This window comes from Mobula hypostoma, chromosome 10, assembly GCF_963921235.1.
Source record: "Mobula hypostoma chromosome 10, sMobHyp1.1, whole genome shotgun sequence".
NCBI lineage: Eukaryota > Metazoa > Chordata > Chondrichthyes > Myliobatiformes > Myliobatidae > Mobula > Mobula hypostoma.
In genome coordinates this window covers 13,033,372-13,054,847 of record NC_086106.1, presented here as the reverse complement: position 1 = coordinate 13,054,847, position 21,476 = coordinate 13,033,372, and the positions used below count along the sequence as shown (strand labels likewise).

Here is a 21,476-nt window from a genome sequence, read left to right as displayed (position 1 = left end):
AATTCCCCATCTTTCAATTTTGTTCTGATTTGGAACTTCTTCTCCATTTATCATATTAGTTATACCCATGCCTTTAACCACTTAGGGCTCCAAAATCTGGAATTCCCTTTCTAAATCTTTTCACACCAACTCTTTCCAGAAGCTAAATCCACATCTTAAGCCATCAAGTACTTCCTTCTTTGACCAAGTCTCATTTTCAATAGTTCAACACTTCCATTTAATTTCAGAGAATGCATATGATATACAACCTGAAATTGTTCTTTGCAGACACCCACAAAAACAGAAGAGTACCCCAAAAATGAGTGACAGTAAAAATGTTAAATCCCCAAAGCTAAATAATCATTTAAGTAAGTAATCCATCAGAATCAGGTTTAATATCACCAGCATATGTTGTGAAGTTTGTTGTCTTGGCAGCAACAGTACAATGCAATACGTAATATTAGAGAAAAATCAGTGACTTACACACACACACACACATATACACATATACACATATACTAACTAATTAAATTAAATAAGTAATGCAAAAATAAAGATTTTAAAAAGTAGTGAAGTAGAGTTCATGAGTTCAACGCCTAATATATAAAAGAAAGTTTGAGGCAGCACATAGTGTAGTGGTTTACAGTACCAGCAAGCCAGGTTCATTTCCTGCCACTGTTTCTAAGGAGTTTGTACGTTCTCCCCATGACTGTGTGGATTCCTCTGGGTGCTCCAGGTTCAACCCACAGTCCAAAGACTTACTAGTTGGTAGGTCAATTGGCCATTGTAAATTGACCCATGATTAGGTTAGGATTAAATCAGATGATGCTGAATGGCATAGCTCAAAAGGCCAGAAGGCCTATTACGTGCAGTATCACAATAAATATAACACACATAAAATGCTGGAGAAACGCAGTAGGCCAGGCAACAACTATGGAAAAGAGTAAACAGTCAACATCTTGGGCCGAGACCCTTGTTTGTATTAATAAATACATTTCCTTGACATTTATATTGTCATATTCAAGAAAACCACTTGAAATTGGCTTTAAGAGTAGATACATTACTTAGCTCTTTCCATTGATAAGCGACTTGAATTAAGTGAGGAATTCACAGTAACTGTGATTGTTCTCTAGCCGGAAAATGGGGAGTTGATAAAGGTACTCAAGATCACAAGTGATTTTGACAAATTAATGAAACCACAAGAGTCATAAAGCAATGGTTACATTTTGCAAAACATTACTTGACAGTAGCTATAGATAATAACAGTAACTTTCAGGAGTGGATTACATATACATTTAAAAGGAAAATTACAATAAAGGCAAAGAACAAAAAAATTGGACAAAATAACAGTTCAATTTGGCTCCAGTCTCTACATATCACAGTGGAGTGTGTCTGTCAGGACAATTAAGACGGGTGGGTTTTTTTGCCATTCCCAATTTTGGTAATTTTGCTGAAATAACATTGCTATTCTGACGTTGTCATTTTTCTTGAACAGCAAACTATTTTAAAGTGCAGAAAAGAGAGAGTAACATTGGCATTAAATCAAAAAGACTTGATCAAGTAGGAAATGTGGTTTCTCAGCCAGGCTTGCTGCTAACAATATTAAGAAAATATATGGTATGTGTAACATAACTGTGAGATTCCAATCCCTGTCATTAATGCTGTCCACTCCATTCAAACTCTAACAGTTGCTTTCAGCCTCCAAAATTATTTCAAAAGGGAGTAATGTTAAAGCCATAGTACCTCATCCCACAAACAAACATTCAAGTTACTTCATTGCCTTCCCGTTACCTATCAAAAGCTTTGCGATAAGGTATGCTTTTATAAAGTATGAAAAAGTTCAAAGTAAATTTATTATCAAACTTCATACATATCACCATATACAACCCTAAGATTTGTTTTCTTGTGACATACACAGGAAATCCAAGAAACACTTGGAAGAAATTAATACTTGCCAAATTTTCTAAATTAAAGCTTTAGAAAAGGTGCAAAGGGAATTTTACCAGCATGCTGCCTGGAAAAGAGGGCATATTTTATGAGGACAGGTTGAGCGAGTTATGGCTTTTCTCTCTGGAGTAAAGGAGGATAAGGGGTGACATGATAGAGATGCACAAGATAATGACAGGCATAGACTGAATGGATAGCCAGGGACTTTTTCCCAGGGTGATAATGGCTAATACGAGGGAACATAATTTTAAGGTGATTGGAGCAAAGTATAGGGGGGGTATGTCAGAGGTAATTTCTTTACACAGAGAGTGATGACTGTGTGGAACACCCTGCAGTGGGTAGTGGTAGAGGCAGTTACACGAGAAACTCTTAGATAGGCACATGGATATTAGAAAAATGGAGGGCTACGTAGGAAGGAAGGGTTAGATTCATCTCGGAGTAGGCTAAAAGGTCAGCATAACATTGTAGGCTTAAGGATCTGTACTGTGGTATGGACTTTCAAAGACTATCTATATTTTTAACAGGCAAGTATTAATTATTGCATTTTGTACATTATTAAATTTCAAACCTTTGATAGTGCCAAGGTAGGTCATCGCTTTCTGTTTGCCTCCTCCAATAGCAAACAGCTTTTCTTCACCTTTCTGAATAACTAACACTGGAATTAGTTTCTCCACACAAACATTAGACAACACACGTTTCCATCTATCTGCAAAATAGAAAATAAGATAGAGTTTACGAAAGACATTACAAACCTTCAGAGTTAAACACCAAATAGTTTCTTTGTGTGATTTTGTGGCTGAACGCTCAAATACCATAGGACAGTCCTATGCAAAGCAAGAAGGTCCATGTTTTCTTATAAAATTGTTGAATTACTAAAATAATGTAACTAAATCAAATGAGCAATCTCAAAAGTAGAAAATGCTCTTTTACTATGAGAAAAGGGACTATGGTTAAATACTGAAGCATAATTGATCACCAGCAGGAAAGAAATGCAAAACAGAATATTGCAGAAAGAAACAGGAAACAATCTGTAAATGCAAACACTAGGAATTCTGCAGATGCTGGAAATTCAAGCAACACACGTCAAAGTTGCTGGTGAACGCAGCAAGTCAGGCAGCATCTCTAGGAAGAGGTGTAGTTGACATTTCGGGCCGAGACCCTTTGTCAGGACTAAATGAAGGAAGAGTGAGTAAGAGATTTGAAAGTGGGAGGGAGAGGGGGAGATCCGAAATGATAGAAGACAGGAGGGGGAGGGATGGAGCCAAGAGCTGGACAGGTGATTGGCAAAAGGGATACGAGAGGATCATGGGACAGGAGGCCCAGGGAGAAGGAAAGGGAGGGGGAAACCCAGAGGATGGGCAAGGGGTATAGTCAGAGGAATAGAGGGAGAAAAAGGAGAGTGAGAGAAAGAATGTGTGTATATAAATAATGGATGGGGTACGAGGGGGAGGTGGGGCATTAGTAGAAGTTAGAGAAGTCAATGTTCATGCCATCAGGTTGGAGGCTACCCAGACAGAATATAAGGTGTTGTTCCTCCAACCTGAGTGTGGCTTCATCTTTACAGTAGAGGAGGCCGTGGATAGACATGTCAGAATGGGAATGGGATGTGGAACTAAAATGTGTGGCCACTGGGAGATCCTGCTTTCTCTGGCGGACAGAGCGTAGGTGTTCAGCAAAATGATCTCCCAGTCTACGTCGGGTCTCGTAATCTGTAAAGTTACTTAAAAAATTTATTGACTTATTTTTTTAACGATTTTTTTCAAAAAAAAATTATTGCTCAATCCCACGACTTATGTTTGGCTTTCATTCGGCAGTAACATTTTAATAAAAGAGCTTCTTAGTAATTTAACTATGTACCTTGGTAGTTCATATATGTAAGCTATTCAGTAATAATATAACATTTCAATTATTAATTCCAGAAGATAAAACAAAGTTCATGCAGCCCGTTAACTCAACTTTAAGACTTAGTCAATAACTTCCCAACAACCATCTCAGTGTTATCTCAATAGAGTTATACATGTATATGGCATAGCAACAAGCTCTTTGGCCTAAATTATTCATGCCACCAAGGTGTCTACCTGAGCATATGCCTGCATTTGACTCATATCACTCCAAATCTTATCTATCTATGTAACTGTCTAAATGCCTTTTAAACATTGTAATCTATTGACCTTCTTTAGCATCTCATTCCATTTACCCAACACCATCTGTATGGAAAATCTCCCCTCACCTTAAGAGGGAGTTAGATATGGCCCTTGTGGCTACAGGGATCAGGGGGTATGGAGGGAAGGCTGGGGCGGGGTTCTGAGTTGGATGATCAGCCATGATCATAATAAATGGCGGTGCAGGCTCAAAGGGCCGAATGGCCTACTCCTGCACCTATTTTCTATGTTTCTATGTTTATGTTTCTATAAGCCCTCCAATTTTGGACTTCCCTGTACAATGGGGGGGAGGGGGAACTGATCTTAGCTATGGCCCTCATCTTTTTATATGGCTCTGTCAGCCCATCAGCCTCCTACACTTCAGGGAATAAAAGCCCTAGCCTATCCAGTCTCCCCTTATAATTAAAGCCCTCCAGTCCCAGTGACATGCTCGTGAATGTTTTTACACCTTTTCCAACTTATAACATTTTTCCTTTAAGTAGGTGATCAAAACTGAATACAATTGATTGTGTCGTTGATTGGAGTACTGCGCAACCACACGAGGCAGCAAGTTTTCCGACGGGAGTCGTTGATTGGAGTACTACGCAGACGCAACAGGAGTGTTCCCATGCAGGTCCGACAAAGAGCTTTTACAAACCCAGTCTCTATAAAAGAGAGGTACCGCCTGGCTGAGCGGTCGTTGTTGGAGTAGTCTCGAGTCAGAGTAGTAAGGTTTTGGCTCAACAGGGCTTCAGCGAGAACAGGCGGCAGCAGGGTACATAGGTAAGTTCATTACTTATTTAACTCTACAGAGAATAGGGGGCACGTTTACAAAGCCAGTGGTCTCCTCTAGGTGTCAGATGTGGGATTTCCAGGAGATTCCCAGCTTCCCCACGGCCACATCTGTGCCAGGTGCATCGAGATGCAGCTTCTTAGAGACAGTGTTAGGGAACTGGAGCTGCAGCTGAATGACCTTCAGCTTGTTAGGGTAAGTGAGGCTGCGATAGACAGGAGCTACAGGGAGGTATCATATGAGTGACTGTCAGGAGAGGAAAGAGAGAACATCAGATAGTGGACAGTACCCCTGTGGCCATCCCCCTCAACAATAAGTACTCCTGTTTAAGTACTGTTGGGGTGGACGACCTACCTGGGGGTAGCAACAGCGGCCGTACCTCTGGCACTGAGTCTGGCCCTGTGGCTCAGAAGGATGGGGAACTGAAGAGGATGGCAGCAGTAAGAGGGAACTCTATAGTCAGGGGAATAGATAGGTGATTCTGTGGACATGAAAAGGAAACATGGATGGCAGTTTACCTCCCAGGTTCCAGGGTCCGAGATGTTTCTGGACGCGTCCACAATATCCTGAAAGGGGAGGGTAAGCAGCCAGAAGTTGTCATACAAATTGGTACCAATGAAATAAGAAGAAAAAGGAAAGAGGTTCTAAAAAAAAACAATTCAGGCAGTTAGGAAGGAAGCTGAGAAGAAGGATCTCAAGGGTAGTAATCTCGGGATCATTGCCTGTGCCATGCGACAGTGAGGATAGGAATAGAATGAGATAAATGTGTGGCTGAATAATTGAAGCAGGGGACAAGGATTCAGATTTCTGGATAATTGGGACCTCTTCTGGGGCAGGTGAGGCCTGTACAAAAGAAACGGGTTGCACTTGAATATGAGGGGGACCAATATCCTTGTGGGCAGGTTTACTACAGCTGTTAGGAGTGGTTTAAATTAATATGGCAGGGAGATGGGAACCAGGATGACAGAGCTGAGGATGAGCCAGCAGGTTTACAAGTAGATGATGGATGTAACATGAATGTAAAGAAGGACAAGCCAATGACTGGGTACAAATACAGATGGAGCAAAGAGATAAATTGTACCACAGAGGCAAAATTCAAAAGGGCGAAGAATGCAGGACAGAATGTGTTGTATTTAAATGCATGTAGCATTCGGAATAAGGTGGACCAACTCGTGGTGCAATTAGAGATTGGTCCGTATGATGTTGTGGGCATCACTGTGTCGTGGCTGAAAAAGGCCGCAGTTGGGAGCTTAACGTCAAAGGGTACACTTTGTATCGATAGGACAGGCAGGAAGGCATAGGTGGTGGTGTAGCTCTGCTGGTAAGAGATGCAATTACATCTTTAGAAAGAGGTGACAACGTCAGAAAATATTCAGTCTTTGTGGGTGGAGTTAAGAAACTGCAAAGGTAAAAAAAAAAGCATGATGGGAATCATATATAGGCCTCCAAATAGTAGCCAAAATGTGGGGTTGAGATTGCAAAGGGAGCTGGAAAGAGCATGTAATAAGGGTAATGTCACAATTGTAAGGGGGGACTTCAATATGAAAGGGGATCGGGAAAAATTGGGTTGGTGTCCGATCGCAAGAGAGGGGATTTGTTGAATGCCTACAAGATGGCGTTTCAGAACACTTTGTGCTTGAGTTTACTCGGGGAAAGGCTACCTTAGATTGGGTGTTGTATATTAACCCTGATCTTATTAGGGAGCTTAACGTAAAGGAACCCTAAGGAGGCAGTGATCATACTTCATACCTTCTACTTCATTGTCGCCAAACAATTGGTACTAGAACGTACAATCATCACAGTATAATAATCATAATACAGTATACTTGAATTCATACTGCAATTTGAGAGGGAGAAACATAACTTACATGTATCAGTATTGCAATGAAATAAAGGAAATTAGAGGCATGAGAGAGGAGCTTGCCCAGGTGGATTGAAAGAGGATTCTGGTGGGGAGGATGATAGAGCACAGATGGCTGAAGTTTCTGGGAATAGTTCACAAGGCACAGGATAGATCTGTCCCACAAAAGAAGTAGTTCTCAAATGGCAGGGGTAAGCAACTGTGGCTGACAAAGGAAGTTAAGGACTGCATACAGTAAAAGCCAAAGAAAGGGCATGTAAAGCAGCAAAAGTGAGTGGGAATTTGGATGAGTGGGAAGCTTTTAAAATCCAACAAAAGGCAACTAAAACAGCTATAAGAAGGGAAAAGATGAAAAATGAAGGCAGACTAGCCAATAATATAAAGCAGGATATCAAATGTTTTTTCAATTATATAAAGAGTAAAAGTGAGGTGGGAGTTGATATTGGACCACTGGAAAATGTTGGTGAGGTAGTAATGGAGGATGAAGAAATTGCAAATGGACTTAATGGGTACTTTGCATCTGTTTCACTGTAGAAGACACTAACAGTGTGCCAGAGGTCCGTGAGTGTCGCTGCTATTACAAAGGAAAAAAGTGCTAGGCAAACTCAAACGTCTTCGGGTGGATAATTCACCTGGGCCAGGTGGACTACATCCCAGAGTCCCTGAGAGAGGTTGCAGAAGAGATAATGAATGCATTGGTCATGAACTTTCAAAATCACTTATTCTAGCATGGTCCCGGAGGACTGGAAGATTTCCAAGTGACACTCCACTCTTTAAGAAGGGAGGAAGGCAAAAGAAAGGAAATTATAGGCCAGGTAGCCTAACCTCAGTGGTTGGGAAAGTGTTAGAGTCTATTATTAAGGATGAAGTTTTGAGATACTTGGAGCCCAATGATAAAATAAGTCAAAGTCAGCATGGTTTCTGTAAAGGGAAATCTTGTTTGACAAATCAGAGTTCTTCGAGGAAGTAACAAGCAGGGTGGACAAAGGAGAGGCAGTGGATGTCACTTACTTGGATTTTCAGAAAGCATTTGATAAGGTGCCACACACGAGGCTGCTTAACAAGATAAAATCCTATGGCGTTACAGGAAAGATACTGGCATGGATATCAGAATGGCTGACAGGCAGGAGGCAGCAAGTGGGAATAACAGGAGCTTTTTCTGGTTGGCTGCCAGTGGCTAGTGGTGTTCCTCAGGAGTCAATGCTACTTTTCACATAGTTTGTCAATGATTTAGATAATGGAATTGATGGCTCTGTGGCAAAGTTTGCAGAATATACAAAGATAGGTGGAGGGGTAGGTAGTGCTGAGGAAACAATGCGATTGTAGCAGGACTTAGGCAAATTGGTCGAGTGGGCAAAAAAGTTGCAGATGGAATACAGTGTTCGGAAATGTATGATAATGTATTTTGGTAAAAGAAACTTAGAATGAACTATTATCTAAAGGTTCAAATGTCAGAGACGCAGAGGGACTTAGGAGTCCTCCCAGAAAGTTAATTTAAAGGCTGAGTCTGTGGTAAAGATGATAAATGCAACATTTGCATTTATTTCAAGGGGAATAGAATATAAAAGCAAGGAGACAATACTGAGCCTTTATAAGACACTAGTCAGGCTGCACTTGGAAGTATTGTCAACAGTTTTGGGCCCCATATCTCTGAAAATTCAGCTATGTATTTGTACCCTTGGTTCTATAACATACTCCAGGATCCTGATGAGTTAAGTTCCATCTACAATCCCTTGGCCTACTTTCCCAGCTGATCTAATCCCTGTTGCAATCTTATGTAACCTTCTTCACTGCCCACTACACCATTAATTTTGATGTCATCACAAATTTTCTAACCATGCCAATTACAATCTTATTCAAACCATTTCATCTCAAAGACAAACATCAGTAGTTGTAGCATCCTTTGAGTCTTGCCTCCAAACCAAATGTGTGTTGAATTGTCCAACTAACCCTAGATCAGCCTACCCTTCCGGACATTTGTGAAAGACCTTGCTAAAGTCCATGTAGAAAACAAATACTGCTCTGCCCTCATCAATCCACTTGGTCATCTCTTCAAATAAACTCAATCAAATTTGTGAGATACAATTTTCCACACAATGTATAGGAAATGAAAAGTTGTATAAAAGGTTTTATTTTAAAAGTAAAACAGACTCCACCCATTACCAAAGAAAAGTATCACAGGAGTACTATCCCTTAGAATACTTTTGTGAAGTGATGCTAAGACGTGAGGAAGTTAAATCTGCAAGACATCCTTTTATTTAATTTCATTTGAAATGTGTGCTATAGTTACAAGATCTAAGCTTATCCACAGAGAAGTTAAGGCCTTATTCATGCACTTTTGCCTCAGAATATAGCTGATCTAAAATTTTACGTAATTTTTAACCATTGTGCTTTTCCAGAAATTAGATTTCAATTTCAAATGGAAGAAGTCCATGTAAAATAATCAGACCTCCAGCTTAGCTAACATCCTATCGTTGTTGAAACAGTTAACAACAATTCCAGATAGATTGTTCTTTAAGTATTTAAAGGTTGCATGGATGAACTACAACAATTGTTCATCCCAGTTTGGCAAAAGAATAAATCAAGGAAGGTAGTGCACCCGTGGCTGACGAGAGAAATTAGGGATAGTATCAATTCCAAAGAAGTAGCATACAAATTAGCCAGAGAAAGTGGCTCACCTGAGGACTGGGAGAAATTCAGAGTTCAGCAGAGGAGGACAAAGGGCTTAATTAGGAAGGGGAAAAAAGATTATGAGAGAAAACTGGCGGGGAACATAAAAACGGACTGTAAAAGCTTTTATAGATATGTAAAAAGGAAAAGACTGGTAAAGACAAATGTAGGTCCCCTGCAGACAGAAACAGGTGAATTGATTATGGGGAGCAAGGACATGGCAGACCAATTGAATAATTACTTTGGTTCTGTCTTCATTAAGGAGGACATAAATAATCTTCCAGAAATAGTAAGGGACAGAGGGTCCAGTGAGATGGAGGAACTGAGTGAAATACATGTTAGTAGGGAAGTGGTGTTAAGTAAATTGAAGGGATTGAAGGCAGATAAATCCCCAGGGCCAGATGGTCTGCATCCCAGAGTGCTTAAGGAAGTAGCCCAAGAAATAGTGGATGCATTAGTGTTAATTTTTCAAAACTCGTTAGATTCTGGACTAGTTCCTGAGGATTGGAGGGTGGCTAATGTAACCCCACTTTTTAAAAAAGGTGGGAGAGAGAAACCGGGGAATTATAGACCGGTTAGCCTAACGTCGGTGGTGGGGAAACTGCTGGAGTCAGTTATCAAGGATGTGATAACAGCACATTTGGAAAGCGGTGAAATGATCGGACAAAGTCAGCATGGATTTGTGAAAGGAAAATCATGTCTGACGAATCTCATAGAATTTTTTGAGGATGTAACTAGTAGAGTGGATAGGGGAGAACCAGTGGATGTGGTATATTTGGATTTTCAAAAGGCTTTTGACAAGGTCCCACACAGGAGATTAGTGTGGAAACTTAAAGCACACGGTATTGGGGGTAAGGTATTGGTGTGGGTGGAGAATTGGTTAGCAGACAGGAAGCAAAGAGTGGGAATAAACGGGACCTTTTCAGAATGGCAGGCGGTGACTAGTGGGGTACCGCAAGGCTCAGTGCTGGGACCCCAGTTGTTTACAATATATATTAATGACTTGGATGAGGGAATTAAATGCAGCATCTCCAAGTTTGCGGATGACACGAAGCTGGGTGGCAGTGTTAGCAGTGAGGAGGATGCTAAGAGGATGCAGGGTGACTTGGATAGGTTGGGTGAGTGGGCAAACTCATGGCAGATGCAATTTAATGTGGATAAATGTGAAGTTATCCACTTTGGTGGCAAAAATAGGAAAACAGATTATTATCTGAATGGTGGCCGATTAGGAAAAGGGGAGGTGCAACGAGACCTGGGTGTCATTATACACCAGTCATTGAAAGTGGGCATGCAGGTACAGCAGGCGGTGAAAAAGGCGAATGGTATGCTGGCATTTATAGCGAGAGGATTCGAGTACAGGAGCAGGGAGGTACTACTGCAGTTGTACAAGGCCTTGGTGAGACCACACCTGGAGTATTGTGTGCAGTTTTCGTCCCCTAATCTGAGGAAAGACATCTTTGCCATAGAGGGAGTACAAAGAAGCTAACACCAGATTGATTCCTGGGATGGCAGGACTTTCATATGAAGAAAGACTGGATGAACTGGGCTTGTACTCGTTGGAATTTAGAAGATTGAGGGGGGATCTGATTGAAACGTATAAGATCCTAAAGGGATTGGACAGGCTAGATGCAGGAAAATTGTTCCCGATGTTGGGGAAGTCCAGAACGAGGGGTCACAGTTTGAGGATAGAGGGGAACCCTTTTAGGACCGAGATGAGGAAAAACTTCTTCACACAGAGAGTGGTGAATCTGTGGAATTCTCTGCCACAGGAAACTGTTGAGGCCAGTTCATTGGCTATGTTTAAGAGGGAGTTAGATATGGCCCTTGTGGCTACAGGGGTCAGGGGGTATGGAGGGAAGGCTGGGGCAGGGTTCTGAGTTGGATGATCAGCCATGATCATAATAAATGGCGGTGCAGGCTCGAAGGGCCGAATGGCCTACTCCTGCACCTATTTTCTATGTTTCTATGTTTCTAAGTATGAAGATTGCTCCATTTTTAGTTTCCTAAGTGCTATGAATGGTTATTTGCTTCAAGAATGCATGTTAGATATAGAATTAACAGATCAGTCATTGATACAGTCACAGAGATTTTGATAGGCATTATGAGTGCAATCAACAATATGTTCAGTCCCATCCATAGTATCGTAGATAAAGTATGAACATAAGGTATAGAAGCATTGAGAAGGAAAGCATTGTATGCACAATTCTCCAAGCAGTAAGGCTAATCCATCCCTCCACACGCCTCAACCAGTACTGCTTTAGCATTTCCTATCAGAGTCATCTCTTATACAGACACTCCTGTGCCTGGCTGACTTTATGGACATATAATCAGTCTAAATATATAAGCCACCTTACATATTTATATTAATTGTGTTTTTTTTATCATTGCGTACTTTATCTTACTGTGTTTTTTTTGGCTGCTTCATATCCAGAGTAACAATTACTTCAATCTCCCTTATACTTATGTACTGGAAATTACATTAAATAACCTTGAATTTCCTAACATCACAATGTCAAAGTATTTTAAAGGGCCAACATTCTTTATTAGGCCACATCTGGAGTATTGCATACAGTTCTGTTCACCCCACTGTAGGAAGGATGTTGAGGCTTTGGAGAGGGTGCAGAAGAGGTTCACCAGAATGCTGCCTGGTTTAGAGGGCAGGTGCTATCACAAGAGGCTGGACAAACTTGGGTTGTTTTCTCTGGAGCGGTGGAGCCTGAGGGGAGCTCTGATAGAGCTTTATAGGATTATGAGAGACATAGATAGAGCAGACAGGAAGTATCTGTTTTCCAGGGATGAAATGTCTAATACCAGAGGGCATGCGTTGAAGGTGAGAGGGGGTAGGTTCAAAGGGGATGAGAGGGGTAACTTTTTTACTCAGAGAGTGGTGGATGCCTGGAATGCACTCCCTTGTATGGTGGCAGAGGCAAATGTGTTTGAGGCTTTTAAGAGACATTTGGATAGGCACATGACTGTAAGGAAGATGGAGGGATATGGACATGGTGTTGGTGGATTAGTGTTTTGGCGTTTTTGACTTGCTTTTTAGCTGGTTCAGCACAACACTATGGGCCGAATGGCCTGCTCCTGTGCTGTATTCTATGTTCTATGTTCTTCCTGATTTACCTCTAGAAAAAATGTATGAACCAGGTATGAATTAAGAGGATGTGAAAAATGAAGAGTGAATTCCAACTTGTCATTTTACTTAAACTATTTGAAATACCAGTGATATTATTTTCTATGTGAATGCATACACATCTATTATGTTAGGGTATCTGTTTCCATAATAGATTTGTTTTCCTACTATTAATATTAAAGCAAAAACAGATAATACCTGATCCTTTATCATTAGCACGAAGCAAGGTGAAATTTCCTTTAAAGTAATACATTAGTTGATTCTGACGAATAAATAACATACTTTCAGTAGCAATCACATCAAATATAGAGGCAGAGAACTGGCCCCGTGGACAGCTAAGGGAGGCAATCCAGCAGCTGTCTATATTTAGCTGAAAATAGAACAAAATGGAAAGTAGTAATAAGTATTTTAAACTGAATAAACCATATATTAATAGCTTTTATTTTATTTTTGAAAGTGAGAAAAAGGAATGGAATTTCCAAGTCAGTTCAGTAATGAAATTGTGAATGAGGTACTGCCCATGCTTCCGCTGAGGGTTTGCAAGATACCGTTAAGGATGTTTTCATAAGTTGTAGTGCAACTAAAGGTGAACCATCATTGGAGGGAATAAATGATGGGTGTCATACCAATTTTATCTCAGGCATACTGAACGCCATCAAATGTTGCCAGATAAATGAAAAGCATTCCACCACACAGCCAGGTTGTGCTTTGGTAGAAAGGCAATGACAAATCAGATAGAGGACACCCTGCCTCTAACTTGCTCTTGGAACTGTTGGATCCAGCTGTTTAATTCTAGGATTAGACTGTTTAATTGTTATTCTCTTTGCACTTTAACAATGAATTAATTATCTGCCTGTATTTTATGCAAAGCAGTTTAATATGTCTCTAGTGGCAACACAAAGTATAATTCTGGAAGCTTCTTTATTCTGCATTAAGTGAAAATGTGTTTTCTCATTTGGTTAATTTTTACTGTAGTGATCAGTAAGTATTTTCTAATTAGTTTATTACCTACAGACTGGAATGGAATTTTTCTTATCTATGAGTATAAGATAGCGGTGCTACCTTTACCTTCAGGTAGTAAACCCCTGTCACTATTCTGTTGCTATTCTACCAACTTTTAATAAACAGAGCATGAAGCAACAAGTTGTATGCCTCATTCCTGACTTCTAGAAGGACCTCATATTAAAACACCAAACTCCAACACAACAACACAACCATATTGTTTACATGGTAATAATGAAACCCATCAATGTCAAGCATAAGTGAACAGACTCGTGTTTTGCAAGAGAGAGCAGACTAATAGTTCAATTTAATGTCACAGAATGCTCTATAGTGGGTACTTTTGTACGTTTGCCATATGCAGCTTTTTTGCAAAACCTCAGCTAGCTATAGAGTAAAACTTTTAGCCTGGAAGCTGTTGGTGTCCAAAGTTTTTGCTGCATCCAGTTTTCTTAGCCATTTCTTGATACTGCCAAGATTGAATCAAATTTGCTCACAGCTGTGATGGTAGAGAACGTAAAACAATGTAGCACCTTTGGCACACTATTGTGCTGAACATGGTGCTAATCTAACTAATCCCATCTGTCTGCACATAGGCCATATACTTCCTATATGGGCCTATACTGGTATCTGTCCCCCACTTTTCCTTTGCTACATCAACGGCTGCATTGGCGCTGCTTCCTGCACGCATGCTGAGCTCGTTGACTTCATTAACTTTGCCTCCAACTTTCACCCTGCCCTCAAGTTTACCTGGCCCATTTCCGACACCTCCCTCCCCTATCTAGATCTTTCTGTTTCTGTCTCTGTCTCTGGAGACAGCGTATCTACAGATGTCTACTATAAGCCTACGGACTCTCACAGCTACCTGGACTATTCTTCTTCTCACCACGTCTCTTGCAAAAATGCCATCCCCTTCTCGCAATTCCTCCGTCTCTGCCGCATCTGCTCTCAGGATGAGGCTTTTCATTCCAGGACGAAGATGTCCTCCTTTTATAAAGAAAGGGGCTTCCCTTTCCCCACCATCAACTCTGCTCTCAAATGCATCGCTCCCATTTCACGCACATCTGCTCTCACCCCATCCTCCCGCCACCCCACTAGGAATAGGGTTACCCTTGTCCTCACCTACCACCCCACCAGCCTCCGGGTCCAACATATAATTCTCCGTAACTTCCGCCACCTCCAATGGGATCCCACCACTAAGCACATCTTTCCCTCCCCGCCCCTCTGCTTTCCGCAGGGATCGCTCCCTACGTGACTCCCTTGTCCATTCGTCCCTTCCCCCATCCCTTCCCACCGATCTCCCTCCGGGCACTTATCCTTGTAAGCGGAACAAGTGCGACACATGCCCTTACACTTCCTCCCTCAGCACCATTCAGGGCCCCAGACAGTCCTTCCAGGTGAGGCGACACTTCACCTGTGAGTCGGCTGGGGTGATGTACTGCGTCCGGTGTTCCCAATGCGGCCTTCAATATATTGGCGAGACCCGACGCAGGCTGGGAGGCCATTTCGCTGAACACGTATGCTCTGTCCGCCAGAGAAAGCAGGATCTCCCAGTGGCCACACATTTTAATTCCATGTCCCATTCCCATTCTGATACGTCTATCCACGGCCTCCTCTACTGTCAAGATGAAGCCACACTCAGGTTGGAGGAATAACACCTTATATTCCGTCTGGGTAGCCTCCAACCTGATGGTATGAACACTGACTTCTTTAACTTCCGTTAATGCCCCACCTCCCCTTCATACCCCATCCGTTATTTATTTATTTATTATTATTTTATTTTTTTTCTCTCTCCGTCCCTCTCACTATACTCCTTGCCCATCCTCTGGGCTTCCCCCCTCCCCCTTTCTTTCTCCTTGGGCCTCCCGTTCCATGATCCTCTCATATCCCTTTTGCCAATTAACTTTCCAGCTCTTAGCTCCATCCCTCCCCCTCCTGTCTTCTTCTATCATTTTGGATTTCCCCCTCCCCCTCCCACTTTCAAATCTCTTACTATCCCTTCTTTCAGTTAGTCCTGACGAAGGGTCTCGGCCCGAAACATCGACTGTCCCTCTTCCTATAGATGCTGTCTGGCCTGCTGCGTTCACCCGCAATTTTTATGTGTGTTGCATATACTTCCATTGCTTGTCTGCTCATGTGTCTGTCTAAATGACTCTCAAATGTTGCTATCCTCTAACTTCCCATGAATTTTTGCTCTATCATATGCCCTCTTTGACTTCTTTTGTTAGCCACAGTTGTGTCATCTTTCCTTTAGAATACTGCTTCCTCTTAGGGATGTATATAACCTGTGCCTTCCAAGTTGCTTCTAGAAATTCCAGCCATTGCTGCTCTACCATCATCCCTCCCAGTGTTCTTTTCCAATCAATTCTGGCCAATTCCTCTCTCATGCCTCTGTAATACTGATACATCTGACTTGTCAAATCTCAGTTTTCTCCTTCCCAAATTTCAGGGTGAATTTGATGATATTATGATCACTTTCCCATAAGGGCTCTTTTATCATAAGCTCTCTAATCAATTCTGGTTCATTACACAACACCCAATCCAGAATATCTCATACTCTAGTGGGCTCAACCACGAGCTGCTCTAAAAAGCCATTTTGTAGGCGCTCTAGAAAATCCCCCTCCTGTAATTCAGCACCAACTACCTACATATTGAAGTCCCCCATGACTTTTGTAACGTTGCCCTTTCGGCATGCCGTCCAAGAAGGTTAAGATGTTTAAGTTAATAGGAGTGAGTATCACTAATAGCCTGTCCTGGTTGAACTATGTAGATGCCATGGCCAGGAAAGCACATCTGCACCTTCACTCCCTCAGGGGGTGAAAGAAATTTGGCATATTTCCTTTTATAGATGCACCATAGAAAGCAGCCTATTCGGACACATCATGCAACTGCACTGCCCGAGATGTCAAGATTCTGCGGAGTTTCGTACACAGCTCAGCCCATCACTCCTCCATGGTGTCCGTTTATGATTGCATGCAGCCATGGTAAAGAAGACCTACACCCATTCAATTTCTCCTTTCCATTAGGCAGAGGATACAAAAGCCTGAAAGCAGGCTCAAGAACCGCTTCTATCCCACTGTTATAAAACTATTCAACAGTCCCCTAGTGCAATAAGGTGAAGTCTTGACCTCACAATCCACTTCATTGTGGCTTTGCACCTTATTTTCTGCCTGCACTGCATTTGCTCTGTAATTATTAACTGCGGCACCTTAATTCTGCATTCTGTTCTTGGCTTTCCTTGTACTAAATGCACCGATGTAACGAAATGATCTGCATGGACAACATGTAAAATAATGTTTTTCACTGTACCTCAGTACATGTGACAATAATAAACCAATTTACCATTTTCTACCTTTGTCCTTGACAGTGTATTCTAGACACCTGGCACTATGTCCATGCATATCCTTTAAACTTTCCCACTCTCACCTTAATGCTGTCAAATATGTAACATCTCCATCCTGGTAAATAGACTTGATCTACCGATCAATATCTCATAATCTTAAAACTTCAAACAGGTATCCCCTCATCCTCCAGTTCTCCACAAGAAACAATCTAAGTGCTTCCATTTTTTAATATAGTTAACAGTCTCCAATCCCATCAACATCCCAGCGAATCCCTTCTGCACCCTTTCCAAAACCTCCTCATCCTTCCCATCGTGTGGTGACCAGAACTGCATATTGTACTCCAGAAGTGGCTGAACCAAAGTTTTATACAGCTGTAACATGACTTAAAGTTTTGTAGGGTTCTCAGTAATATTAACTGTAATGTTAACTGTTAATTGATAATAATAAAATGGCTTCTCTGTAGTGTTATAATGAAACGGCTTCTCTGTAAAGTTAATTGATGAGGTAACGTTCTTTGTAGCTGAAATGTTTGGATTATAATTATAGATAACAGGGAACTAACCAATGGAAGTCATGTTATTCTATCTGTATGTGTAAGAACATGAGTGAGTGCACAGGACTTCGGCGAGGAGAGGCAAAGAGGAAGGACATGCGGGAAGCGCTCTGGTAGACCACTGTGGTTGGTCCCAGTCCGAGGGTCGAGGAGTTCGGAGAAGATCGAATGGTGGAGAGAAGACTCTGTTCCTTGAGCTCCAACGATTGTGCACAAACTGATTAACTCTGATAAGTGTGGCGCCTTTTTCTTTCATATTTGTTTCCCCTACTAACCACATAGTCACAGTAAGATTTATAAAGTGTAATCATTTAATCGTACATTGTGTACTGTCTGATGTGTACGTTGTGGGGTTTGTACCGGGTGCATTACACAGCATCTATGCAAACGTAGGACACAGTTTGGCGGGCAGACGGAGGTTTCCCCCTAGATGAACGTTGAGTGTTACATTTTTTTTTATTCAATGCCCCAACCAATGAAGACATACATGCCTTATACCTTTCTTTACCATCCTATCTCCTGCTGCCACTTTCCGGGAGCTATGGACTTATCTTTCAGTATTCTTCTACCAATATATTAATGCTCCTATGGGTCCTGCCATTTAGTGTAGATGCTACTGATGCATTTGATCTTTCAAAATGCAACAACCCACATTTATCTGTATTAACCTCCATTTGCTATTTATTCATCGAAATTTCCAACTGATCTATATCCTACCATTAATTTCCTCACTATCTACAATTCTACCAATTTTTGAGCCATCTGCTAACTTGCTGCGCAGAATACCTACATTTTCATCCAAGCCATCAATAAACATCACAAACAACAAAAGTTCCACAGATGATGCTTGAAGAAGACTACTGATCACAGAACTCTGTCAGAAAAAAAAACATTCCCCCACCACTACCATCTGTCTTTCATGGGCAACCCAATTTTGTTATCAACTTGCCAATTCATCACGGAGGAATTTCTTTAGCCAGAGAGTGGTGAATCTGTGGAATGTGTTGCCACAGCTAGCCGTGGAGGCCAAGTCTTTACGTATATTTAAGGCAGATGTTGATAGGTTCTTGATAGGTCAGGGCACAAAGGAATACAGGGAGAAGGCAGAGGGAAAATGGATCAACCATGATGAAATTGGCCAAAAGGCATAATTCTGCTCCTATAGTATAGCTTACGGTATTATAGTCAAATAGCTTCCCTACCAACGAGATTGAGAAGCCCAAAAGGAGGGTTATCCATTCTTGTAATCTACTTTTTTAAGTAGTTGTCCAGCATCCATAATCTAGCCTTTTAAGGGAAAACGGATCTTTTCTCATTTTGCCCTCCAGTTGGGGTTTATATGGAGCAGAAATCAGCAGTTAGCTTAAGGGAATTAGGAGTGCAATGGTGTTGGGTGGATTCAGTGAGGAGAATCAAGAAAAGCATTGCAGGAGTTGATCTTGGGAAATCAAACAAGGGTGGTGGGAGAGGATGTATTACAGGGTAATTCAGTTATCCGCAAACATCCCAGTCTAGCACTATGCTAGTAAGGCCATGTAGCCTCACTATTAAAATTGGCAGTTAACCCCAAGACTGTGGTCCTAGTTCCTCTACAGTGCTCCACAAGAATGGGCAATGACATCTTGTTACTAGACACAGCATCAATAGTGATAAATTTCAGGTAAAAATCTCTATTATGTCATCTTTTACAACTTCAGTAGAACGTCTTTCATCCTAAAATGGTTTAGGATATCTTGTAGTAGGGAAAAGTGATACAGAGTATATACCTTTTCTAATATTGTTTAAATACATGCATCTGAAGATTTCATGTGAAATTAAAAATTACCTCCAAAATAGAAAAACTGTCAAATTCATTGGTTGATAAAAGAACAATCTTGCGATTAGGAACTTCTCCAAGTATCAGAACTGGGTTATTATCAGTCAAGTAGAAGAGGGGTTGTGACTTATGTGGAATAGGAATTAGATTATCAATTTCTAAAACCTAAAACAGAACAAAATTGAAAGATTGCTGAATGCATTCAGATTTTGTACAAAGTTCAATATCAAAATACTAGAAAGCATAATGCATCAGTATAAATGCCTTAAGGTTATTTTGCATCTGGATTTTTGGGCTGCAGGCAGAATATTTAGGATACATATTGTGTCCTCATTACAAGAAATCAGAATGCTCTTGTGAACATTGTAGTCATCAGCGCACTTAAGAAGCACTTGAGATCAAAGGCTTTGGGACTTCTGAAATAGCATTATACACTTTCTTTCACAACTCATGGTGCATGAGAAAAGATATCAAGGGTCATACAGAAGCAAAATACAGTATTAAAAGTGCTGGAAATCTGAAAAAAAGAGAAAAGGTCATAAAACTGAGCAGTTTAAGCAGCATCTGCAGAAGGAGAAACAGTCAATGTTTCAGGTCTGCAGCCCTTCAACAGAACCAGGAAACAGAAAGGTACACATTATTTTTTTCAGTAGGAGAGAACGTGAGAGCTTGTGTAAAGCAGAAGGAACGTCTGTGATAGGATGAGTTGAAATGGCTAAATGGGGGCACTTAGCAATACATTCAGCTGCTGTGTCTGTCTATTATGTTATTAAAGGCAATCATCTTCCCAGCAGGTCAGATTTGTATAAATGGGATAAGGAAAACTGAGCCAACATGATATAAAAACACTAGATGAAAAATTAAGATTTGTAGAAAGATAAATATTTGATGTCTCAGGCAAGGGGCCCTTTATCAGACTTGAGAAAGACAGAAACATTACTCAAGGTAGCAACAAGGGTGGAGAACGATGTGTAAAATAAAGACAAGTTCACTGGTAGACAGCAGTCACGTGTAGGTAGCTCAGTTTAAGATTCTGAGTTCATTTCATGTGTTACTATGTAGTTCTGGCCTACTGGAATATGCTCAGCAAGCCAAATTATGCTTAGAGCATAAAAGAAGCTAGAAGTTGGTACTTGTGTAGTCAGGAGGAAAGAGTGTGTTATATACACATTGAGTGCACCTTATCCGAAAATCCGAAATCCGAATTATTTTTGGGCTTTGACATGATGCCACAAATAGATAATTCCATAAGGCACTGGAAAGTTACCCAGGTGAAGCACAGGTCCCTATGCATCACAGACAGTTTTGAGAAGTGATCTGACATTCCCTGTTGGCACCAGTCTGTTTTCAGTAGTCATCAGAACCAGACCTTTGTGCATTACTCACGGTGATTACCACGCGTTTTGCGTTTATTCTGTGCTCTGTGTTGGGAAGATGTTGTTGAAAATGTCTAAAAGGCCTGCAGTTACCCCTATGGGTAATCGCTTAAAGTAAAGTTAAAGAAGCAGCTTTTATGTTTCTCTATAACACAGGAAGTCAAGTTGCTGGAAAATCTTGACAGCAGTGTAAGTGTGAAGCATCTAACAGAGGAGTATGGTGCTGGAATGACCACCATCTATGACCTGAAGAAGCAGAAGGACAAACTGTTAAAATTCTACGCTGAAAGTAATAAACAAAAGTTAATGACAAATACAAAAGAAACTGCAACAAACAAAAATGAAGATCTTGATTATGTTTTGAAAGATGGATTTTTCAGGATCAGAGTAAACGTATGATGCTTAACGGTACGCTGATCATGAAACAAGCAAAGATCTATCGCTGGCACTGTAAATTGTGCTAACCACTATGCTACTGTGCTGCCCCAATGTGTGGTATGGTAGAAAGCAAAGATGATCATCTTAGGCTACACCAAAATATTGATCAGCTGGAAAGATATGTGGCAAAGGCAGATAGAATTTAATACTGATAATTGCAAAGTGATGCCTTTTAGAAGATCAAATAATACATATGGTATATAGGAAATAGGAGAGATTTACAGAGTGTAGCTGAACAGAGAGGCCTTGGGGTTTACAAATCCACAGATCTCCATAAGTTGGTGGAAGGGGGAGATAGATTGGCGAAGAAGGCATATACAATTCTTGCCTTCATTAGCCATGGCACAGAACATAAAAGCGGGGGAAGTTTTGTCACAACTTTACAGAACATTGGTTAGGCTATAACTATGTGCAGTTCTGGTCTCC

The 21,476-nt window shown here is 41.1% G+C and overlaps 1 protein-coding gene across 1 annotated transcript in view; it reads right to left on the bottom strand.

The window, feature by feature from the left end:
- LOC134353207 (cation channel sperm-associated auxiliary subunit gamma-like) overlaps nt 1–21,476 on the bottom strand; it is a 175,624-nt gene that overhangs the window by 130,359 nt on the left and 23,789 nt on the right. The window contains exons 5-7 of the mRNA XM_063061224.1: nt 19,246–19,401; nt 12,723–12,894; nt 2,495–2,632 (exon numbers count right to left, since the gene is read on the bottom strand). Coding sequence (XP_062917294.1) covers nt 2,495–2,632; nt 12,723–12,894; nt 19,246–19,401 — 466 coding nt within the window. The remainder of the gene's footprint in view (nt 1–2,494; nt 2,633–12,722; nt 12,895–19,245; nt 19,402–21,476) is intronic.